Here is a 14,391-nt window from a genome sequence, read left to right as displayed (position 1 = left end):
TGCCTCAGCACCTGCCCAGGGCGGATGGACCCTCACTGAGGCAGGGGACCTTCACAAAGACGGGCTCTGGGAGGCCAGCTGTCACTTTCTGCCCACAGACGGATACCACTGTCCACCCAGATGGTGTGGCTGTACGGTCCCTTTGCATCAGACATGCCCAGGACCCCAGTGTCCACTCAGGGAGATGCCCTGAGATTAAGGAACAAGGGCCTTCAGCAGCCTGAGTGCCAGTAGCCCTGGTGCCCCATCTCAGCCGTCCCCGAAGTTAAGCGTGGATGTACCCCAGCCACATGCTTCCTCCTGGGCAGCTAGAACTTTTCCAGATTGATTAAGGATGCTGAGACACAGCAGCCCTGGGCCCCTGGCTGGAAGACAATAGCCTGATACAGAGACAGCCCCAGGGACCCCAGAGATGCATGAGCAGCTCCTTCCCAAAGTTCTCCCATTTCCTCTCCATGCAATTCTCCGTGGTTCCCATCAGGAATAATCTTCAGAATGCCACGGCCCTGAGATCACTGCTCTAGTCTCCAGTTACAGACATCTTGAGCAGGGGTGAGGGCGGGGGGGTGTTGTAGCCACACCTCCATGCAGATCTGGCAGCTGCTGGGCTGGAGGCGCTGGCCCAAGGCACTGGCCCAGCTGTCTCGGGGTGGAAACCAGCACGTCTCCAGCTAGCGAGTGCCTGAGCCGGGCTCTGGGAGCTCCAAGGAGTGCCCTCCTGGGAACACAGTGGGTGGCACCAAAGCAAGCTTGGGGCCTTCTGGACAGCCACACCCACCTCAGATCAAGGAATCAGGAGACTTGCCTAGTTGAAGCCAGTTTCCCTTCCAGCAAACAGAGCAGCCAGGGCCCAGTGGGGTTTAGTCCAGGTACATAAGTTTGCTCAACATAGCTACGACAAACCTAGACAGTGTATTAAAAAGCAGAGATATCACTTTGCCAACAAAGGTCCGATTAGTCAAAGATACGGTTTTTCCACTATTCATGTTTGGATATGAGAGCTGGATCGTAAATTAAGACTGAGCAGCAAATAAATGATGCTTTCAAATTGTGCTGGAGAACACTCCTGAGAGTCTCTTGGACAGCAAGGAGATCAAACCAGTCAATCCTAAAGGAAATCAACTCTGAATATTCATTGGAAGGACTGGTGCTGAAGCTGAAGCTCTGATACGTTGGCTACCTGATGTGAAGAGCTGACCCATTGGGAAAGACCCTGATGCTGAGAAAGGTTGAGGGCAAAAGGAGAAGGGGTGACAGAGGATGAGATGGTTGGGTGGCATCACTGACTCAATGGACATGAGTTTGAGCAAACTGCAAGAGATAGTGAAGGACAGGGAAGCCTGCAGTCCATGGGATCCCAAAGAGTCAGATACGGTTTGGTGACTGAGCAACATTTGAAATCAATTAATGGAAACCATCACATCAATAAGCTAAAGAAGAGGAAATCACACGGTCGTATTATAGATGCAGAAAAAATATTTCATAAAATCCTACACCTATTATGGTAAAACCTTCAGTAAACTAGGAATAAAGGTGAACTTCCTCAACTTGATAAATATTTTTTAAAAAGCTACAGCTAACATCATACTTACTGGTGAGAAATTTTAAGCTTTTTCACTAAAACCAGGTACAAGGCAAGGATGCCCCCTCACCACTCTTTTTCAACATCACATGTAAGACAAGAAAAGGCAATAAAAGCACATAGGTTGGGGAAGAAGAAATAAAGCTGTCAATCTGAAGATGACATGAAAATCAAACTGTAGAAAATCCAAAATAATTATTCAAAAATACTCCTGGAACTACTGATTATAGCAACTTTGTAGGATTAATATAAGATTAATGTACAAAAGTCAATCATTTTCCTATATACCATCGATGAACAAGTAGAATTTGATATTAAAACATGATACCATTTACATTAGCACCTCCAAGATGAAATATTTATATTTATACTACACATAAGTATGACAAATATATGCACAAGATCTACATGAGGAAAACTACAAGACTCTGACAAAAGAAATCAAAGAAGAACTAAACAAATGCAGAAATAGTCCATGTTCATGGATAGGAAGATACAATATTGTCAAGATATCAGTTCTACCCAACTTTACCTATAGATTCACTACAATCCAAATAAAAAATCACAGTAAGTTATTTTGGGGCTTTCAACAAACCAACTTTGAGTTTATACAGAGAGGAAAAGACCAACTCAATACTTGAAGGAGAACAAAGTTGGAGAAGTAACACTGTCTTATTTAAGACTTACTATACAGCTATGGCAAAAACAAGACCGGGAGCTGACTGTGGCTCAGATCATGAACTCCTTATTGCCAAATTCAGACTTAAATTGAAGAAAGTGGGGAAAACCACTAGACCATTCATGTATGACCTAAATCAAATCCCCTATGATTATGCAGTGGAAGTGAGAAATAGATTTAAGGGACTAGATCTGATAGACAGAGAGCCTGATGAACTATGGATGGAGGTTCGTGACATTGTACAGGAGACAGGAATCAAGACCATCCCCAAGAAAAAGAAATGCAAAAAAGCAAAATGGTTGTCTGAGGAGGCCTTACAAATAGCTATGAAGAAAAGAGAAGCAAAAAGCAAAGGAGAAAAGGAAAGATATACCCATTTGAATGCAGAGTTCCAAAGAATAGCAAGGAGAGATAGAAAGGCTTCCTCAGCGATCAGTGCAAAGAAATAGAGGAAAACAATAGAATGGGAAAGACTAGAGATCTCTTCAAGAGAATTAGAGATACCAAGGGAACATTTCATGCAAAGATGGGCTGGATAAAGGACAGAAATGGTATGGACCTAACAGAAGCAGAAGATATTAAGAAGAGGTGGCAAGAATACACAGAACTGTACAAAAAATATCTTCACAAAAAAAAAAAAAAGAAGAAGAAGATCTTCACGACCCAGATAATCACAATGGTGTGATCACTCACCTAGAGCCAGACATCCTGGAATGTGAAGTCAAGTGGGCCTTAGGAAGCATCACTACGAACAAAGCTAGTGGAGGTGATGGAATTCCAGTTGAGCTATTTCAAATTCTAAAAGATGATGCTGTTAAAGTGTTGCACTCAATATGTTAGCAAATTTGGAAAACTCAACAGTGGCCACAGGACTGGAAAAGGTCAGTTTTCATTCCAATCCCAAAGAAAGGCAATCCCAAAGAATGCTCAAACTACCACACAATTGCACTCATCTCACATGCTAGTGAAGTAATGCTCAAAATTCTCCAAGCCAGGCTTCAGCAATATGTGAACCGTGAACTTCCAGATGTTCAAGCTGGTTTTAGGAAAGGCAGAGGAACCAGAGATCAAATTGCCAACACCTGTAGGATCATCAAAAAAGCAAGAGAGTTCCATAAAAACATCTATTTCTGCTTTATTGACTATGCCAAAGCCTTTGGCTGTGTGGATCACAATATACTGTGGAAAATTCTGAAAGAGAAGGGAATACCAGACCACTTGACCTGCCTTTTGAGAAACCTATATGCAGGTCAGGAAGCAACAGTCAGAACTGGACATGGAACAATAGATTGGTTCCAAATCGGGAAAGGAGTACATCAAGGCTGTATATTGTCACCCTGCTTATTTAACTTATATGCAGAGTACATCATGAGAAACGCTGGGCTGGAGGAAGCACAAGCTGGAATCAAGATTGCCAGGAGAAATATCAATAACCTCAGATATGCAGATAACACCACCCTTATCACAGAAAGTGAAGAAGAACTAAAGAGTCTCTTGATGAAAGTGAAAGAGGAGAGTGAAAAAGTTGGCTTAAAGCTCAATATTCAGAAAACTAAGATCATGGTATCTGGTCCCATCACTTCATGGGAAATAGATGGGGAAACAGGGGAAACAGTGACTGACTTTATTTTTTGGGCTCCAAAATCACTGCAGATGGTGATTGCAGCCATGAAATTAAAAGACGCTTACTCCTTGGAAGGAAAGTTATGACCAACCTAGACAGCATATTAAAAAGCAGAGACATTACTTTGCCAACAGAGGTCTGTCTAGTCCAAGCTATGGTTTTTCCAGTGGTAATGTATGGATGTGAGAGTTGGACTGTGAAGAAAGCTGAGCACCGAAGAATTGATGCTTTTGAACTCTAGTGTTGGAGAAGACTCTTGAGAGTCCCTTGGACTGCAAGGACATCCAACTAGTCCATCCTAAAGGAGATCAATCCTGGGTGTTCATTGGAACGACTGATGTTGAAGCTGAAGCTCCAATACTTTGGCCACCTGATGGGAAGAACTGACTCATTAGAAAAGACCCTGATGCTGGGAAAGATTGAGGGCAGGAGGAGAAGGGGACGACAGAGGATGAGATGGTTGGATGGCATCACCGACTCAATGGACAGGGGTTTGGGAAGACTCCGGGAGTTGGTGATGGACAGGGAGGCCTGGCGTGCTGTGGTTCATGGGGTCGGACATGACTGAGAGACTGAACTGAACTGATACAGCTATGGGAATCAAGACAGTGTGGTCTTGGCAAAAGAAGAGACAAGTAGATCAATGGAACAGAATAGAGAGCCCAGAAAGAGACCCACATAAATATAGCCAACCTTGAATTAAAAAATCAAACACAATATAATGGGGAAAAGATCGTCTTTTCAACAAATGGTGCTGTAACATCTGGATATCACATGAAGAAAAAAAAAAGAATCTAGACACAGACCCTACACCCTTCACAAAAATTAACTCACAGTGGATCACAGATCTAAATGTAAAGTGCAAAACTATAAAACTTCCAGAAGATAACAGGGGAGAAATGCTTAATGATTGTGCTTTTGGCAATGACTTTTTAGATAAAACACAGACACAATTCATGAAAGGACTGATAAGCTGGACTTCGTAAAAATGAAAAACATCTGTTCTAAAAAGACGCCGTTAGGAGAATGAGCAGACAAGCCACAGACTGAGGGTAAAAAACCTGCAAAGCACGCATCACACGAAGGACTCTTATCCAAAATATACAAAGAACATTTAAATCTCAATGAGAACATGAACAGCTTGACTGAAAAATGCACAAAAGGTCTAAACAGTCACCTCACCAAAGAAGAGGTAAGGATGGCAGATTGAAAAGATGCTCCACAACAGCTGTCATCAGGAAAATGCAAAATGAAGCAAGGGAATTCCCTGGTAGTTAAGTAGTTAGGAATCCTCACTTTTACTTCTGAGTGTATGGGTTCAATCCCTGGTCGGGGAACTAATATCCCACAAGTCACACGGCACAGCCAAAAAATAAAAACAAAATAAAACAACAATAAGATATCACTACACATCTACCAGAATAGCCAAAATCTGGAATAGCGACAACACCAAACGCTGGTGAGGATGTGGAGCGACAGAAATTCTCATCACTGCTGGGGGGTGGGGGTGCGTGCAGAATGGTGCAGCCACTTGGAAAGACAGTTTAGTAGTTTCTTATGAAACCAAACATACAGGAAACAGCAATCTTGCTTCTGGGTATTTACCCAAAGGAACTGAAACCTGTTTCTACACTTAAGCCAACACATGGATGTTTCTAGGAACTTTACTCATAACTGGGGGCTTTCTGGATGGCTCATCAGGTAAAGAACCCACTTGCAATGCAGGAGACACAGGAGATGCGGGTTCTATCCCTGGGTGGGGAAGATCCCCTGGAGGAGGAAATGGCAATCCAGTCCAGTATTCTTGCCTGGAGAATTCCATGGACAGAGGAGCCTGGCAGGCTACAGTCCATGGGGTCACAAAGAGTTGGACATGACTTAGTGACTAAACAACAATAACAACTCATAACTGACAAAACGTGGAAGGAACCAAGAAGCCCTTCAGTAGATGAGTGAATAAATGAACTGCAGTCCATCCCTACAATGGACTATCATTCAGCTAAAAATAAGCTATTAAGTCAAGAAAGACATGGAGGAATCTTGAATGCATAATGACTAAGAAAGAAGCCAATCTTTTACTGTATGATTCCAACTATATGACTCTCTGGAAAAGGCACAACTATGAAGACAGTGAAAAGATGGATGGTTTCCAGGAATTGGTGGGGGTGGGGGTGCACGGGTGGAGCACAGAGGATTTGTAAGGCAATGAAGATGTTGTCCAGCACTCAGCGTTTGGACTCTGGTGATTATGACAGCTCAATGCAGGCTCATCAGTGAAAGTGGGCCAGTAAGTGAGGGTGCTGACAATGGGGGCAGCAGATGCTGCACGGGAACTCTCTGTGCCCTCCTCTCAAGTTTGCTGTGAACCTAAAACAACTCTAAAAAAACATGGTCAAAACATCAGGCAAAGGATAACAAGAAAAGTAAGCAAATATTGCAACACCACATCAGATAAAACAGAATTCTAGATGAAAGTCACTAAGTGGGACAAAGGGGATGGTTATTTTGACAGCCCACCGAGACATGATAAGCCCTGTCCCGCCCTGTGCACACAGCAAAAAAGGGGAGAGAGTCTACATTCATGATGCAGGTCCTGGGGCTCTCTCTCCTCCCACTGTCCCACGGGACGGGACGCAACCACCGCAGTAAGACAACCTGATCACGTGTCTAAAGAAAGGCCATCCTGTCCCCTCCTCACACGTGGCAGTGATCACTGAGTCAGGAAGGCTGCGGGGGTAGGGATCCTCACCCAGCAGCACAGAGGAAGCACACAGAGGACGAGTATCTCTGAGACACACCGGGCTGGAAGTCCTCCTGAGAGGATGGAGAAGTGACCCACATCCCCACGGACACGCCGACAGGTTGATCATGCTCGAATCTGCACACACACGCAGCACGGCCTTGGTGGTGCACAGTACATGGCTGTGGTGACGTGCAGCCAGTGGCCCTGGGGCTCCGGGAGGTGGGCAGGAGGGAGCCCTGGGTCGGGCCCCAGCGCCACAGGGGAGCCTACTGGCCTTGGGGAAGGTTTCTGGTGATCTGGGAGAGGAATATGCCGATGGCATCCAAGCAGCCCTTGAAGAAGGCTCTGCATTCCACGTGGGGTGTCACCCAGTACCCAAAACGTGGGGTGTCACCCAGTACCCAAAGCCAGGCCACACGGGGGCTCTCAGGCCGCATGCGAGTCATTAACACAGACGTGAAGATGTGAGGAACGAAGAAATGGGGAGGATGAGAGGGGTTCTCCATCCCTCCAGTGACACGGGGGACATCCCAGACTGCGCAGGAAGAGGGAACTTTCAGAGACACAGAACGTGGTCCCAGGTCCACAAAGTAAGAGTCTCACGTACATGTGGGCACGAACACACGCGCACAGACACGCTAACGGAGCCAAGTAACAGGATCCAGGATGTCGGTCCTGCAGCATCTGGAGCCCAGAGCTCTGCAGGTGTGACAGCTGTTCCAGCCCTCAGGATGAGGGCCCCACCCGACCCCACCACGCCCTGAGCAGAGAGCTCTCCCAGCCAGGAGGGAGCCAGAGCAGCCTGGGAAGGGCTGGCAGACTCCACAGGCTTGACGATGGAGGGAGGGCGGTGAGCCAAGGAATGCAGGCGCCTCCAGAAGCTGAAGAGGCAGAGACCGAGCCTTCCCTGAGCCCTGGGAGGAACGCAGCCCCCTACACCTTGCTTTTGGCCCCAAGAGACTGATTTCAGACTTCTGACTCCAAAGGTTACACATCTATGTTCACTGGAGCCCCCGAGTCTGTGGTCATCTGTCCCCGTGGCCCTAGCACACACACACTATATCTGTGTGAATCCACAGCCGCTCCATCTGCAGGGCGCTGAGTCCAGCCCTCTCCTGTGAGGCCCGGACCTTGATGAGTGTGCTCACGACCAGCTGGGACGAAAATCTAATGCAGAGGAGAAGCAGCCCAGGATGAGACAAGCGCAGCGGCCCCAGAGGCTGAGAGGCAGGTGTGGGCGGCCTTGGGCTAGAGTGTGTGGTTTGCAGGAGGAAGGGCCGCTCTGAGCTCTGACTGCTCTGCACGCTCCTTCCTCCAGGCTGAGCCCGCTTATCTGCAAAACCTGCCTCTTCCAGGTGGGGCCCCCGCCCCATCCCTCTGACCCCAGCTCGGTCCTCACTCACTCACTCACAGGGGGACAGCCCCCTCTCTGGCCCACCTGGCAGGGACCCAGAGGAGCTGGGATGGGCGTGTCCCGCTCTCCCTGTGTGGGGCTTCACTCACTTTATTCTGAGGGTCTCCAATGGTGTGCTGCCCTCACAGAGAGAGGAGGGGCCGGGACACTCCCAGCCTAACTCCGATGGGCCAGGGTACCCGGTGGGGAGCGGGCGCAGCTCAGGGCCCAGCCTGACCGTGGACACAATGAAGCTGGTGCGGCCTTGACGGCTGCAGCCACTCTCTCCCTTACCGGCCATATGGCACTGGGGCCCAGCACAGGGCTTCCTCCTGACCATCTCCCTGGAGGTCTTCCCTTCCCAGGGAGGAAGCAGGTCCAGGGAGGTGCTGTGATAGGCTGGACAAGGCTGCGGCTTCAGGCTGAAGCGCCAGGATAGGGCAACTGTCCACGCACCACCGACCACCATGAGGGGAGTGTGCCTGTCTCTGCTGGGAGGTGGAGGAAGGGCAGATGGGGGTGCTGGTGCCATGGAGGCGGGGGTGGAGCCCTGTGGGGAACCTGCTGGGGCCTGGGGAGGCAGCACCTAGCACCTGTGGCTTGGCCACCACCCAGAGATGGCCTGCGCACCCCCCAGCCCACCCTGTGGCCCCAACACGGCAGCAGCCTGAGGGACTCACTCAATCAGAGACAGTCTCATCCCAAGGCCCCTTCCCCAGCACACAGGGGCAGAGGGACTGTCCAGCCCAATGCAGGGGACCGGAGTGGGTGGGTGGTTGCCACTGAGAGGCCAGAGGAGGGGAGAATGCTTTAGCCCTGGGCCTGTGGGTCCCTGGGGTGATGGACATCCGAGTGCAACAGAGAATCTCCCAGGCTTCCGCTTAGAACACGGCCTCCCGCACAGGCCAGGGCCCTGCCAATGTGAGCAGATGTCCAGTGGGAAGTCCCTTTGGGCCACTCCTCAGGCCAGCTGCGGTCAAGGAAATTCCACACCCCACGCAGCCTGGCCGGGGCCTTGCCCGCTCGAGGCCCACCCCCCACCCGCCCCCAGCCCCAGGCCCGCCACAGCTGATCTCTGGCCCGAAGGGGACCTGGGCCCTGCCCAAGGCCCAGCAGAAGGATGTGTGTGTGTTCAGGGCCCTGGAGGGCACGCCTGGCCCCACCCTCACCCCCCACACTATGGGGCAGGAAGAGGAGGTGGGCTTTTGGGTGGGACTGGGGTCCTCCTGGAAGGACACCTCCCTGCAGGGCTGCCCCGGCCCCGTGGACTTGGTGGGGACAGGGCAGAGAGGACCCAGGCCAGCTCAGTGTGTGGATGTTCTGAACAGTGACTATGGGGGGAGGAGGACATGTGGCTCACTGCGGACGCCCCCCGCCCCCCGCAGAGTGAAGTCAACGCCTTCTGTGCCGACGTGCCTGGGCACAGCCCCGCTCTGCCCTCGGCCCTGCTCACAGGGGCCGCCGCAGGCCCTGGGCTCTGCACACACCTCAGACGCCCTCCTGGAGCAGGTCCTGCCCAGGCTGCTCCTAGGAGGTCCTTCTGGCCCCCTGCTCACACACAGGGTTTAGCCACCATCACCCCGCGAATCACCCACACACGTTCCCCAGGAGCCCAGCAGGTGACACTCCCTCTCGAGGTCCAGGGCAGCCACCCCTCCCCGCACTGGGCCAACTCCAAAGCCCAGTGACTCTGCAGACCAATGAGCAGGTCGAGGCTCTTCCCCACAATACCACAGGGCTGGGGGGGCAGGACACACACAGCGGGGCAAGGACAGGACAGGCCAGCGGAGCAAATCGACAGTGTGCTCGCGCGAGGGCCCAGCCCCACCATGGACGCAGAGGGAGCTGGGGGGCCCAGCAGCCGTGGTGGCCCGTCCACTCCCTACTGGCCACATGGTGCTGGGGTGCAGTCCCGGTGGGGACACGGCCCACAGGAAGGAGGGACCCTCCCCCTGCCCAGGAATGGAGAGGCTCTGGAGCTCACAGACTGGCTGGCGGGGCCGCTATGAGCCCCTCAGACTCACTGACCGCTGGGTGGTCAAGACCTCTGGACTTTCAGGGCCCCCACCCCTGCGGGCCCTTCGACCATGCAGGCTGGGACATAGAAAGGACCTGAGACACTGCGGCCCAGTGACCAGGAGCAGCGACCAGAAATCAGTGGTCTATCTCTGTCTATGCCTCCGTTTCCCCTCTCTAACACGCACATGACATGTGACCCCGGGGCCAGGGGAGACCTGCTGTCACATACAGACCTCTGGTCTTGAGCCTGCCTCTCAGCCTCCCCAGACCTTTGCCTCCTGCTGGAAAGGAGGCCCCATCCAGCCTCCCAAGGGCATGACATCAGGACCAGCAGGGCCTCCAAGCCAGGCTCACGCAGCCCTGGCTGAGCTCTCCCGGCTGGACCGATGGGAAAGCAGGTGGCGGGCGGGCCGTTACCTGCCGGTGGCCCTATGAACACGCAGAGCCCGTCCTCGCGGGCCGGGAGCGAGGCACAGGGGAGTGGCAGCCCGCGCCCATCCAGGTGGCTCCAGCATGCGTCCTCCAGGGCCTCGCAGAACTGGCGACAGGGTGGTGGGCCGGGTGGCAGGCCGAGCCCGCAGGGGGGCGCCAGCAGCAGGCAAAAGAACCAGGCCAGGAAGCGGTGGCAATGGGTCCGGAGCAGCGCACCCCAGGCTGGGACCGCGGCCTGCACCTCCTCCCGACTTGCGTGGCGGAGGTGGTTGGGCCACCAGGAGCGCCTGATGCCCAGGTGGCCGCAGAGGGCCAGGGAGGGCGGCAGGGGCAGGCAGCGGCCAGCGGTGGTGGGGACAGGCTGCCCAGTGGCAGCTGGCTCACCAGCCCCGAGCAGTGTGGACTTGTTAGCAAGACCAGGCCCCGCAGAATTAGCCACGTGGGGAGACCAAGCACCGTTGTCCACAGTTAGAGCCGAGATTGCGACGTGAGACAGCTTGGCAGGGGAGTCAGAGGAGAGAGCCCAGAGCGCAGTGTGCCTGCCCAGGGAACCCGTCACCAGCGGAGGTAGAGGCGGCGTGGGCCTGCGGTTGTCAGGGTGTTGGTGGCCGGGACGGGCTGCCGCAAGCAAGAATCCTTCACCGTCCAGCTGCAGGGGCCGCCCGAGGGGCAGCCGGTGTCCCCGGGGAGGCCCCCGGGTCGGCCCGAAGGAAAGAGAAAATCTACCTGGGGTCGGCGGTACCAAGGACTCCCTGAACCAGGGTCTGCCCAGGGAGGGCGGCAGCTGGGTGGGCAGTGGCAGGGTGTCAGCCTCGGTCCTCTGGGTGTCTGGAGAGCTCAGGGCCCTGGTGCTCGGCTGGAGGGTGGTCCTGCTGTCCTGGGGGGTGCTGGAGGGTCCAGGGGTGGAGAGGGGGTCCGTGGTGTCCGTGGGGGGCAGCATCCCTGCCCGGGCAGAGCCCTTGGCCGGGGCGGTGGAAAGGGGGTCTGTGGGGGTCGTGGGGGCTGGCGTCCCTGCCCTGGCAGAGCTCTCGGCAGGGGTGGTGTCCTTAGCGTCGTCCCATAGCTGGACGAAGCTCCGGATGCCCTGAGCCACGTTCAGGATCTTGGCTCCGACGCCGGCGATGTTCTCCTCCTTCAGGTCCAGGCTCGCGGTGGAGGCCGTGGGGCCAGCGGGGCTCTGGCCCTGCCCCGCCTCCGGCCTCTGCAGAGGGGTTGTGGGGCTGGCAGAGACTTTCCACCAGTCGGTGGGAGCATCCCGGGGGTCCACGTGCGTGGTGGTATCCTCCGTGGGCCACACAGGTGAGCTGCCCAGGGTCTTGGAGGCTGGTGCGGCTGTGGGCTGGGCACTGTTCCCGGGCCATAGCCAGGACAGCAGGTCAGCCTGGGCAGCCGAGAGGCAGCAGGCAAGCAGCAGGAGGCTGTGGTGGCCGCGGCGGCGGCTGCTGGGGTCGGGAGCCATGGGGCTGTATGCTCCGTGGAGCAACAGGCGGCCTCTGCTGTCAGGAGGTGGGGCCAGCCTGCTCCGCCTCCTGCTCCCCCACCCATCCCCGGCCAGCAGCCAGCTCCCCATTCATGCATCTGGGCGGCTCCTCCTTCTACCTTTCTACTTCAAGAGGGAAAACAGGCAAATCTCCACGCAAGACGACAGCACTCCCTCCCCCAAGAATGCCTCACACTTCTAGAAGCAGCGGAAGACCTCCCTCGCCAGAGGCCAAAGGGCAGCGGCAGAGCCATCAGAGAAGTTCCCAGCTCCCTCCGCTGGGACCCAGAGGAGCCCTGAGCCCTTCCAGACTGCCATGGAGTCCCTGCTCCGGTGTGTGGGAATTGGGTGGGCTCCGGGCCAGCACCTTAGTCCCCTGAGGGTTGGGGGTGGGGGCGCTCCTGCGTGCTCTGGAGCTTCAGGAAGGATCCTCTTCCTCACCCTGCAGCCTGCAGAGCCCAGACCTGAGAAAGCACAGGGCAGAGGCCCTCAAGGGCATCTGACCTAGCTAGGGCTAGGAATCTCAGGAGAGTGGGGTGCAGCCCCCAGGCCCCCATGCCCACCACCCTCTGCACTTGGAGCCACTTCAACTGGGAAAAGCCTGGAAGCCTGGCCTTGGGCCACAGCTCTGGAGCAAAGCTGGAGCTTAGAAACCACTGGGCTTGCTCTGAGTCCCTCCTCCTGCTGCAGCTGCTGAAATGGTCAGCGTCCAGCCCCTGGGGCCTGCTCAGAGTCTCCTGCTCCCTAACCCCCCTGGCTCTGTCCCCCCACGGACACCTGGCTTCCCTCACTCCATCTTGTCAGAGAGCACAGCCTCTTTTTCACTTTCACTCTTAAAACCTGCTCAGTCACACCAGCCCTCAGTGTCCATGGACTGGAACCAAGGTCTCCGGTGACCCTGCCAGTGTTTGAGTTCGCATGAGTATTTCGCTCAGGCCTGGGAGTTTCTGATCAACTCTTGAGAACTGCCCCAAAGGGACAGCACGGCAGTTGGGAATCTACATGAAAGCAAAGGGAGACTATGGACTTGATGAGATCAAAGTCTCCAGACAAACAGAGGTCCTCCCCATTGCTCCCATTCCTCAGAGCTCAGCCTGAGAGCAGGGAGGAGGGCTGGGCGAGTGAGCCCTGCCTGCAGACCCTGGGCACCAGCCTCCTCTAGATATCGCTCGGTGCCCCTTCCAGGGGTGTCCCACACTGGGGTCTGCTAGGAGGCCGGGGAAGCCAGGACGGCCTGCAGCTGGACTCCTCTCACCCAGTCCCAGCTCCTTCCTTCACGAAACCTCAAACCTGCCTGCTCAGTCGTGTCCGACTCTTTGTGACCCCATGGACCATAGCCCGCCAGGCTCCTCTGTCCAGGGAATTCTCCAGGCAAGAATACCGGAGTGGGTTGCCATTTCCTTCCCCAGGGGATCTTCCCCACCCAGGGATTGAACCCCCGTCTCCTGCATTGGCAGGCAGATTCTTTACCACTGAGCCACCAGGAAAGCCCTCAGATGACACAATTCCTCGTCTAGGACACTAAGGAATGTGGCCCCAAGACCTTACATCCTCCCAGAGCCTGCTTTGGGGTGTGGGGAGAAGGCCCCAGTGCCAAAGCAGCCTTGCCTGGGACTCACGGCTGGTGTGGGTGTCTGACTCGGAGGATGCTGCCCCCTCCCCGCCCAGCATCTGCCCTCGATGCTGCCCCTTCAATTCTCCTCCTCCCAGGAGGGGCCCTAGGCTGCTGCAGGAGGACGGGTGGAGGGGTTTTCCCCCAACAAGAGGGCCCCGGGGCAGGACCAGCTCCAAGCTCTGTCCCATGCTGACCACCTGATGGGCGGTCTGTAAAGCAGTGTCCACAATCGCCAGGCCGGGGCCCAGCTCCTGCCTTCACCCTGGGCCTGCACACAGCATGGCCAGCAGTGCTCACAGTAAGGATTCCTTGGACAGTTGACCAGGGGCCAGAGCCTGGGAGACGGGAGCCCAAGTGGAATCTAGGTGGTCTACACACGTGCCCACACACGCCAGCACATGCCCAACACTCACGTAGGCAAACACACATGTTCCTTCCTGCAGGCTTACATCATCACATGCAATCTCATGCCTCCCCACACACACAGGTCCACACACACACCACACTCCACGCTAGACCCCACGTGTGCCCTGCATGCCTGGTACACCAGGTGCCCTCTGCCCAAGTTCCCCGGGATCCCCGTCCACTCCAGACTGTGGCTGGGCCCAGTTCAAGATAAGGATGCTATCGATAAGTGCTGTCCAGGGGGCTGGGCAGCATGGGGTCAAAATCATGGTTCAGGACAGCAGAACACAGGTCTCCTCTGGAAAAGGGCGGGTGAGCACCATGTAAGCCAACATCTGGGTCCCACCATCCATTCCAGAATTCTTAGAAATGCCCAGAGAACGTTCTTGCTATTCGCTGCCACTAATGTGATTTTACGC

General features: G+C 54.6%; 1 protein-coding gene across 4 annotated transcripts in view; it reads right to left on the bottom strand.

Annotated features, from left to right (window-relative positions):
- COL18A1 (collagen type XVIII alpha 1 chain) overlaps window positions 1–14,391 on the bottom strand; it is a 97,350-nt gene that overhangs the window by 42,684 nt on the left and 40,275 nt on the right. The window contains exon 1 of one of the 4 annotated variants that reach the window (XM_065942808.1): window positions 10,458–11,931. The exons of the other annotated variants lie outside the window; for them this stretch is intronic. Coding sequence (XP_065798880.1) covers window positions 10,458–11,931 — 1,474 coding nt within the window. Of the gene's footprint in view, window positions 1–10,457; window positions 11,932–14,391 lie in introns of those variants that run through there. 4 annotated transcript variants of the gene reach the window in all.

The sequence above is a fragment of the Muntiacus reevesi genome, chromosome 8 (assembly GCF_963930625.1).
Source record: "Muntiacus reevesi chromosome 8, mMunRee1.1, whole genome shotgun sequence".
Classification (NCBI taxonomy): domain Eukaryota; kingdom Metazoa; phylum Chordata; class Mammalia; order Artiodactyla; family Cervidae; genus Muntiacus; species Muntiacus reevesi.
The sequence above is the reverse complement of the archived record's forward strand: the minus strand, read 5'-3'. Positions and strand labels throughout refer to the sequence as shown.